We start from the raw sequence: 10,150 nt of genomic DNA on the forward strand, positions 1-10,150 counted from the left end.
CGCTCAGCTGCCAACATTCAAACCTCATTCAGCTCACAATGCAGTGTTAATGAGCTGCTTAACATGCACCATATGATGAGCTCCTCTAAAGATGCCTCTGCAGGCACTTTGTCAGAGTGAAGGTGACCGCGAGCTGGACAGAGACGCCAAGTGTGGGCGGAGAGATAAACAAGACAACAATGCAAGCCGGGCCGGGGGGGGGGGTATTGAGGGGGCTGCAAGGAGTGATTAATTCACCCCTCCCAGATTAATTTAGGCAATAAGACATCCAGAATTAATCCATCAGCAGGGCTTTGTCTTTCTGTTGCTTCAGCCACATTAATCAATACTTTAATATTAATGACTGTGGGTGTGTAAAAAAGGTCACAACCACATTCAGAGCACAAGTCTCAACAGAAAACGTGACTGGATGTTTCCATCGCTGCTGTGTGAATAAGCAGCTAACTGTGGATGCTCCTCAACCCCAAACTGAAAGTCTAAACATGTAAGGCCCATCAAAAGATGGCATGAAGCAGATCAATAAAGCCAGACCATCAGCATCAGAGGACCGATGACGGAGCCTTGGGGAACTCCACACGTTGTTGAGTTTTATCGCAGGTTTCTCTTCTGAATCCTCCCACATCATGTTTTTTCTCTTAATTATTTCTGTAAAGTCATAAACGGATAGAAACCTGCAGCGAGTTCAACCTGTTCAATCGCAGGACCTTTGTGTGTGTGTGTGTAGTACTAGTAGTGCAGTATTTGTAAGGAGTTTTTGATGTGTGTATTTTTAGGTCTACAGGTCTGTTTTGTTAGTATTTCTCAGTTTGTAAACGATTTTTGGTTTTTGCTGTTTTCGTGTCTCCCTCACAGGAAGCTGTTGAGTGTTTGGACAGATGTTCTTAGCAGAGACGAAACAACTGCTGCACATCTGGACCGCTGCTGCTGGGAAAACACCTCAGGGTGGCCCAACCTGCAGTCTGGAGCCCTTGAGGCCCCAGAGGGAAACACCGGGAGCGGGTCTGGTTTGTTTATCCGCTGAGTGAGCTCAGTGCTTAAACAGAACTGTGGTTCCGGTGGGAAAGGGTTAAACTGTTCTCCTCACCTGACCCCGCCCCTCCGGACCAGCCCCGCTGCAGCAGCGAGCGGACACTCCGGGAACTTCACTCAGTTTGTTCCCCAGCGGAGCGCGTTCCTCCCACGGGTCCCGGACCACGCTGAGCACGCGCACGGAGCGGGTCGGGTCGGGTCTCCGGGGTTCGGATCTTTCCCGCTTTTTGATTTTCTGCCTGAAGTGGAGCTTGCGCGACTTTTAGCTCCGCGGAGTGTGCGTGCGTAAATCTGCGCGCCTGGAAACTCCGTGGGATGACGCACGCGCTCACCGATCGATTGTTTGACTGATATATTGACGGGCACGCGGTCCGAGACTCGCCATGGACCCCGTTCAGCTGCTGCTGCTGCTGCTGATGATGGTGATGATGAAGGTCAGTGTCGGGACCGACTTCAGACAAACTGGTAGAGAACAAAGAGCGCGCAGTCAGCCCGAGGTCAGACACAGGTCATAACCCTCCTCCTCTTCACCCTGGCGCTGGAGCCGGCTCTTATTCGCTCAGACTTAGAAATGATGAAGTTTCTGAGTTCAGATGATTTTGCGCTTTTCTTTCTCTCTGACGATAAACTGAAGATGAATCTGAGCGTTTTTTACTCTTTCACACATCAAACTAAAAAAAAAACACGTGATTGGAGTCACGTGATTGGCTCTCAGCTGAGGGACCCTGAAGGTCAGACAGCAACTGACTCCAACATCAGTTTGCAGCTTTTGTGAGAGTGGGTGGGGAGCTGATTTCTGGGTCTGAAAAGTCACTGAAACGTAAATCTGTGAAACGGTTTTACAAGATTTTCTTCTATTTAAAGTCAGGAAACAAAATTGAAACGTGATGAGAGTGTGTCTGCGCTGTAATCTTTTTATTCGCTGCGTCTCTTTGTGATGTGGTCTGAGTCTGTTTTCCACAAAGCTCTCTGAAGACGTTTGCAGACGTTTTGTGGTCTCTGTGGTTCTGCCATTTCTTTGTGCTCATTAAAACTTTTGGAATGATTCTTTAAACATCTTAAGTTGACTTTGCTGAGATGATTTTCCATGAAATAGCTGACTGGTTTGGTTTGAATATTTAGAATGAGCCTTTAAAAGCCTGCAGAGCATAGAGGTGACCTCACACAGTCCTGCACTGCTAATTAAAATGTTTACTGCTTCGTGTCTCAGACTCAGTGTAGAAACGTTCACACTGTCTGAAATCTGATCAAACTCTGTAAGTCTGACGATTCCTGTGAAACGGACTCCAGGCAGGTCTTAGGTTTGTTTCCTCAGTCACACTCAGGTCCCCGTGGTGTTAGCATCACCTGCAGTCTGCTGTCAGTCTGAACTCACCCGTCGTTATCACAGTTTTGGTTCCTTCAGTCGATCCAGATCAGAAACAGATCAAATATTCAACTTTTGCTGTTCGGTGTCACAAACGTGAGGCTGCTGATGTTATCTGTGAGCTGATCTGTCAGTGTCAGCACTGATAACAGGAGAAACACCATTCAGCCAGGCTTGGAGTGTTGGTGTTGCACAGTCTGTCCACCAGATGGCGCTCTGCAAGTTTCCTGCAGTAACAGCAAACAGCTGCTGGGAGCAGAGCATAAACGTGTGAATGAACAGCGCCAAAGCAGAACCTGTAGGTGGTGTCCACATAGCAAGGGGCGCTGGGTGGAGCCTGTGGGGTCCTTTCTGTCTGAGCGCTCAGATGTGTGAGCAGACTTTCTAGCGAGTGAAACGTGGAGGCAAAGGAGGTTCAGCCGAGTTCACATGTGGCTGACAGAAACGTGGGGAAGGGGGGGGGGAATCAAAGCACATCAAAGCCACACATGAAAGAGACAAAGAAGGAAGTGTTTCACATCTGTATGGAATCACCCTACTGCCACATCTGTCCACATCTGTGCACAGAGCCTTCCAGAGTCTCCTGTTTCATTAGAGCGCTGCAGTATTTCTGTTTCTGTTTGAACAGCGTATCATGCACGGCTGCTGAGACTTGAGCTTTTATTTTGAAATAGTCACAGGAAATCACAGAGGTCAGGAAGTTATTGCTAGGCCAAAACGCTGCAGCTGCATCAGCTCCTGACTTTGGTAAAACCAGTCATTCATGTGACCTATGACCTCCTGAAACTACAGGTGGTGTCAAATCATCAATAACAGAAAACCTCCAGACGGAGCTCGCCGTGCTCGATAAAACAGCCTCAGCCAGCAAAGCCAGCATGGCTGAGTCATGAGCTGGTCTGCATCCACAGACACGGGCCAGTTAGGGCTCAGTACTATACAATCAAAATCCTCCAGTTTGCCGCATTAAACCCAGAGCTCAGCCTTGTGGACGCTCTGTTAGTACAGTGACCTCACAGCAGACATATTATTGGTCAGATGATGTCATTACAAAGGCCCCAACAGCACAAACACGGTCCAGACGTCGCGTATCCACAGAGACCAAACAGTTTGTGTATCTGGCTGTAAACGTGTTTAATTCTGCTGTAAAGTTTAAAAACGGGAGTCTATGAGGACTGACTCAGTGCTGCCTCTGCTGGACGCTAGAGGCACTGCAACTGATTTTAAGGAAGCTGATTGGTTATTAACTCTGCATGTTTGCTGTGTTTCAGATGTCTGACAGCAGCAGATCAATGGAGGTGTTCGGGGACCGAGCAGCAAGAAGCAAACGCTATGCCATCAACCCTCTAGGACACAAGTGGACTCACCATAACATCACGTACAGGTAGAGAAACACCTGTGCAGACTTAGTAACATCCTGTAATTCATTCAGTGAAGCTCTGAGGTCATCACGTGTGCTTTTACAAGGTCAGGAACTTCAAAATGCTCTGTTTCTCTAATCGTCCTCTAAGATCATGTGTAAGTTAAAGATTTAATGTCGTCATCGTCTAATTCTGCGTCTTTCTATTATTTTGCTGCATTTCAGCGTTTATTGGTTGGACCTCTGCCACAGCTTGTATTAAAGCACATTCTACGTGTATAATATTTAATTATGAAGGTAAACATTTGGAGCCTGAAATTCAAGCTAATACTGAGGGCCTGCTGGCTGTCATATCTACAGTGATTCAGGATGTCACCCAGCAGGAGCCTGAACAGAGAAAGTGACCCTCACACAGAGCCTCGTGTTCGGCCTCCAATTTATACAAGTCAAAAATAAAGAGCAGAATATAAACCACAAGGCAGAGAATAATCTCTGGTGTCCGAGAGTCTAACCAATAAACAGCGCAGGAACCAACCCTTCCTCCTCCTCCTCATCGTCGGCAGCAGGAGCAGCAGCCTCAGGTCAAAGTCTAGAAACAATCTTGACACTCAGGACCCTTCGCTGTAACGCCTGCAGGCAGTTATTTGGGTGGTTATTTTCATTCTGGCTCCTTCCATGCAGGTAAAGGGCCTGTAGTAGCAGGCGGAGCCCGGGTGACTGGAACAACATTTTGTCCTTTCTTTGACAACCAGTTTTTTTTGGGGTTTTTTTTGTTAACGACTGAAAAACGTTCATAGATGACGATGAAGAAAGCGAATGGCGCAGCATCGTGATTGGCTCGTTTGTTTCCTGATTCCATGCTGATGAGTACCTACCTCACTGATTGCCCTCCCATTGTATTTCTATACCAATCACACAACTGAAATCAGAGGAGGCGGAGCATCATTCTCTGAGGACCAATCAGAGTCCAGTTATCTGTCTGTCTCTTCCATCTCAGGATCATCAAGTTCCCCAACACCCTGAATGTGGAGGACACCAGGAAGGCCATCGGCATCGCCTTCACAAAGTGGAGTGACGTGTCTCCGCTGACCTTCACCGAGGTTACTGACGGCAACGCTACCGCTGACATCACCATCGGTAGGACTGAACGTTTAACTGGCTGTGGACCCACAGGGTCAGGTTAACACGCACCTCTCTCTGTGTGGGAGACTTCATTTGAAAAGGGCCAACTTCTGCTTAAAGTGATGGATTAGAGCCCTAACCCTGGCACTAAACAGGTCACAGGTACTTTATTTTAATACAAGATTAGTCCATATCATTAAAAAATTGCCTCGTAATTGTAACTGCCTGTGTTCAAAGTGATTCAAACCTTAGAAAAACCAACCAAAGTATCAACAGAAGGTGGAGAGACGGCATCGATGTTGTGTTGAACAGATATCAGCTGATATTAAAATGGAGACAGGCTGTTGTTTCATGTTATACCAGTTTGTACCACAAGATGGCGTAGTGAGTCAGCCGAACCTTTACTAGTGGGCTGGACAAGCTGAAGGTTCTGGACGAAGCGGCGGTAAGAGTAAAACTCTGCCCCCTGCTGGTGAAGGCTGCAGCTACATGTTGCTGGTGGTAATTAAAGAAGTGCGTTCAGTAGGTCGTCCTCATGAAAGGACACGAACACGTCTGCAGGATGAGGAGCTCTGCTTTCGTCCTCTGAGATGTTCCACTTCAGTTTCCTATTTCCAGGTTTCTACACCTTCAACCACACGGACTGCTGGTGGTCTCCTCTCCACCCGTGTTTCGATGGGCTGAACGGCGAGCTGGCGCACGCCTTCCTGCCACCACGGGGAGAAATTCACTTTGACAACCACGAGTTCTGGATCCTCGGGAAGTCGCGCTTCAGCTGGAAACAAGGTTGGAGCACGTAGGATGGTTCTGTGTGTGTTTAGTGTGTTCCTAGAAGGCCACCGTAGTCTGAGAGATGAAAGAAACAGCACAAATGTTGTTTTAGGTGTTCCTCACTTTTTGAGTTTATAACATGTGTGTGTGTTATAAACAGCAGCGCTGGTATCGTGACAGGATTTATTCCTCAATGCTTCTTAAATGATAAAAATCTAAACAAACTCCTGAAACATGACAGACAGGAAGAGCACAGCAGAAACCTCAGAGATCATTGTGCGAGTGTGGTGGGCGTGGTCTGTTTGTAGGAGGCTGCAGCAGGAGTGACGCTCCTCTGAGAACATGTCATTACCATCCTGCAGCCGGCGCTCTGAGGATGATAATGATTGGATGTAAAAATCTCCTCCTGCAGGAGTCTGGCTGAACGACCTGGTCCAGGTGGCGGCACACGAGATCGGCCACGCTCTGGGTTTGTGGCACTCCAGAGACCCTCAGGCTCTGATGCATCCCAACGCCACCTACACCGGACAGAGGAACATCGCCCAGGACGACGTGTGGGGCATCCAGAGACTCTACGGTAAACCCCAGCGCGGCCGGAAACGAGCTCGTCCTGCTTCAGTCAGGTTTACAGCTGTTCGCTGCAAAGCTGGGAAACAGCACATTTATGCATTTGAGATATTTAAGGTGGACTGAGGGGAAACTGCTCTGACTGATCAGAAATAAACATCCCCTGATGCAGACAGGCGGAAACACGCCGCTGCATCATGTGACGTGTGTTTGTTGTGTTTAAGTGACTGGACACGTCTGTCGCTCTGCAGGTTGTCTGGATAAGAAGCGAGTCTGCGACCCGTGGGCTCGGCTCGGCTTCTGCGAGCGAAGGAAGACGTTCATGAAGAAGAACTGTCCTCAGCGCTGTGATTTCTGCTACGGTGAGGCCCCTCTGACCTCTGACACCCTCACAGAAGCCCGCACGACGCTCATTGCCCGTCTCCATCCTGTTCCCACTGCAGAGCCTCTGGAGGTGGTCACTACAGCAACACCGCCGGCAGCCAACACGAAGATCAAGATGGTTCCTCGGGGAAAGGTGGTGGGTTTCCGCTGTGGGACCAAAAGCACCCGCTCACCCCCCAAAATCAGGTCAGCTCATCAATGCTGGCGTAATCATTATTGTGGGTGATTTTAACATGTAGATGCTAAGAATGACAGCCTCAACATGGCATTTAATCTGTTATTAGACTCAACTGGCTTCTGTCAACATGTAAAAGAACCCACCCACCACTTTAATCACACTCTAGATCTTGTTTTAACATGTGGCATAGAAACTGAACATGTAACAGAGTTTCCTGTCTGATCATTTCCTGATAAAATTTACAATAACTGAGCCTTCAGTTTTCAGGCCCCTCTTCTGTGGAACCAGCTTCCAGTTTGGATTCGGGAGACAGACACTATCTCTACTTTCAAGATTAGGCTTCAAACTTTCCTTGTTCATGTTTTGAAGCTAATGCTGCGGCGTCACTGGTCATGGACACAGCTCGTCAAGGTTAAAATCTTTCTCGGAGAGTTTCAGGAGCCAGGACGAGTCACAGTTAACGAGCCGGGCTTGTGGTCATTTTCTGTACAGCTGTTTGAATGATTGTGGGCGGAGCTGAAAGCTTAAAGGTCTGTGGTGTCTGTGGTTTTCCTGCAGCTGGTACAAAGATGGCGAGCAGATCCTCTCATCCATTCCAGGGTACATCGTCATGAAGGACCGAGACTTGCGCATCGTCGCCAACGAGTTCAACGAAGGCGTTTACACCTGCCGCGTCCATCGCCGCGGCGACATCGTCTCTGCAAACTCCTGGGCTATCAGACTGAAGCCGGAGCAGGCATCCAACAGCTGAAGACGACAGACAGGAAGTGACCTGACAGGAAGCATGGCGTCTGTGGACTTTTTTCCTGACTTCAAGGGACTTTAAACATTAAAGAACAACGAACCATTGGCAGCTCTGTGATGTCACGGCGCCCCATCCTCATGACTGCGAATGACATCACAATGTGTAAAGTGGTGACTGAGCTGACTGGATGGCGTTTTGGTGATAAGCAGCCTGCTGCTCATCTACGTGAGAATATTTCTGTAGCCTGTAGGAACTGTGGCGTTTGACCCCGCCCACTTTAGTTGCAGCGGTTGAGTTAATTACTTAGCAACGACAGTCATGTAATCCCTCTTTGCCCTTTGACCTTTGCTTAGACTTGTGTCCTGTCAGACGCTGTTCCTCTGTCCTCCATCATGGGGAAGCTGTTTCACATCTTTGTGCACTTCCTGTTTCCCCCGCCGGCCCGTCTTCACCGCCACGATTTGAGTGCTGGACTGACGTAGAGCAGCTTTGCATGATTCACAGTTCAGACTAATCCCGCCTCACAAACAGCACGGCAGCGCTCTGAATGCGAGTGATGGACACTATGACAGGTGTGAGTCCTTCACCCAGTAAACTGGTGGTGTCCTCTTTCTGTCCTTAATGTGTGAAATTTGTTTGTTGTTTTGTTGACAAATTACAGAAATAAACAGAAACATTTTAGTAAATGTTCTCCTGCTGGACGCAGCTCGTACGAGGTACGAGTTCTCAGAGGTGGAGCCCCCTGGTGGCCGTTAGAGAGAACGCAGGTTTGAGACGCTCTCAGGTCGTCCATGCTCTCTTTGGGGGGAGGGAGGGGGAGGGTGCTCCAAATATTCAGATGAAAACAGGTCAGACTTTAAAGAAATGGGTTGGATGATGAATGTGTGTGTGTGTGTGTGAGAGAGACACTGATGTCTGTGGAAACAAAGGCCTGAGAACAAAGAGTGTCTGCAGGGTTAGCGTGGGTCGCTCACCCTGCAGACACAAACAAACCGACAAAATCATTTTAAAAATCAAAAACAAATAAAGTTTAACAATCTCAAGTTAAATATTATAAAATAAATAACTACAACTAATAAATAAAACAAAATAAACATCTGAAATATTAATATTTTAAAAGTAAATGAAAGATTTGTTTTGTGATATTTTTGATTTTTACACAATTATCAATAATAAACAAACAAATCAGCAAGAGCTGCGAGAGCCAAACAGGAAGTAAACTTAAAAACAAGAAATGACAGAATTAAAACACATTTACTAAGTGATGCGAGTGGCTTCCATTTACGTGAAAGGCAAAGACCATCTCTGAATGGAGGAGGGGCCTAAGGGTTCATCTGTCGCCATCTTACTTGCTGTGATTGCAGCCATTCCCCAACTCTCTGTGAATGGGACTCGTGGTTATTGATCAGTGGTTGTTGATCAATGGTCATGAGAATTTGCATAATTATGATGAAGGTGACCTCCCAGCCCGTTGTTCCTTCAGTGCTGCTGGTTTCAGTCATTGTACAAATGTCCTGTTTATAAGGTTGGAACCTGCAGTCAGTTGAGACTGAAGACGTCAGCTGATGATGACGAAACGTTTCTCCCACTGAAACCATCCAGATGAACAGAATCAACTTGTGTACATTTACATTTAGTGTAAAAAGATACAAAATAATATTTATAATAAAATCTATGAAAAACAAGTATTCACAGTGAAGACCAGCTCAGGACAAAAGTGTACATAACCAGTTTGACACACACACACACAGTCTTATGTGTGTATTCATGTTGTTGTTGTTTCTATATCGTATTTAATAAATGGAAACATTTTATTATTTTCATGTAATTATGTAAAAATACGTTTGAAATGTTCAAAAGTCCAGACTGCAGATTATTGACTGATCAGCTGTTTGTTTACGCTGATCAATGAGGCCTGAAAACATGGTTCACACTCACACAGCACCACCTGGTGGGCCAACAGGGACACTGCAGCAGCTCCCTGCTGCCACCTGCGATGTCCAAATTCATAGGCTGCATCGTCCTGAGGCCGATTACAGCGACGCAGCAAAGGCTGTCCAAATTTGTAGACTCCTCCAAACGGGTCCTCCTGTTCTCCAGATTTGAAGGATGGGTCCGGTGTATCCTTCGTGGCCCGCGTTCCCAGCATTCATAGTGTTTCCAACAATGGTGGCAGCTGCTCAGTTTTAATATTACTCTTACTAATCTTTCTGGGTCACAAAATAAACGTTTAAGATATTTTCAGGCGAGAATGTTTCTGTGTAAACTTCAAATATCTGCTCGGTTTATCAAGACGTCACATATTTGGAAAAGGTTAAACATGATACATAAGTCACTTAAAAATGTCATCGTCCATCCATTTTCCTCCGCTTATCCGGGGCCGGGTCGTGGGGGCAGCAGCCCAAGCAGAGAAGCCCAGAGGGAGGTCTGTTCGTGAGTAAATCGGTTTGGCTGAGATCAAAGTTATTAGATTAGATTACATAAAACTTTATTAATCCATCGGGTGCAGTGGCGGTCCTAGCCTGTTTGGCGCCCTGGGCGTACACTCCCTCTGGCGCTCTGTTTGGAAGCAGCATGTCTCCTCCCCTTTCAACGACCTTTACTCCTGGTCCTAAAGTGAGGGTTAGGGTT

General features: G+C 47.1%; 1 protein-coding gene across 1 annotated transcript; it reads left to right on the forward strand.

The window, feature by feature from the left end:
* The first annotated feature begins 1,086 nt into the window (after positions 1 to 1,086).
* On the forward strand, positions 1,087 to 8,308 carry mmp23bb (matrix metallopeptidase 23bb). Its single transcript, XM_080890190.1, has 8 exons — positions 1,087 to 1,463; positions 3,664 to 3,776; positions 4,750 to 4,889; positions 5,493 to 5,660; positions 6,058 to 6,222; positions 6,464 to 6,574; positions 6,656 to 6,782; positions 7,333 to 8,308. Exons 1-8 carry the CDS (start codon positions 1,413 to 1,415, stop codon positions 7,523 to 7,525), a joined length of 1,068 nt encoding a protein of 355 aa, XP_080746316.1. The 5' UTR covers positions 1,087 to 1,412; the 3' UTR covers positions 7,526 to 8,308.
* Positions 8,309 to 10,150: the final 1,842 nt, after the last annotated feature.

This window comes from Rhamphochromis sp. 'chilingali' (assembly GCF_963969265.1).
Source record: "Rhamphochromis sp. 'chilingali' genome assembly, chromosome: 8".
In the NCBI taxonomy this organism is placed as follows: Eukaryota; Metazoa; Chordata; class Actinopteri; order Cichliformes; family Cichlidae; genus Rhamphochromis; species Rhamphochromis sp. 'chilingali'.

Bases quoted from the DNA above. Each gene is read 5' to 3' on its own strand.
- mmp23bb (XM_080890190.1), top strand. From the start codon at position 1,413: ATGGACCCCGTTCAGCTGCTGCTGCTGCTGCTGATGATGGTGATGATG. The intron at 3,777-4,749 runs GTAGAGAAACAC...CTTCCATCTCAG, and splicing joins CACCATAACATCACGTACAG to GATCATCAAGTTCCCCAACA. The intron at 5,661-6,057 runs GTTGGAGCACGT...CTCCTCCTGCAG, and splicing joins GCGCTTCAGCTGGAAACAAG to GAGTCTGGCTGAACGACCTG.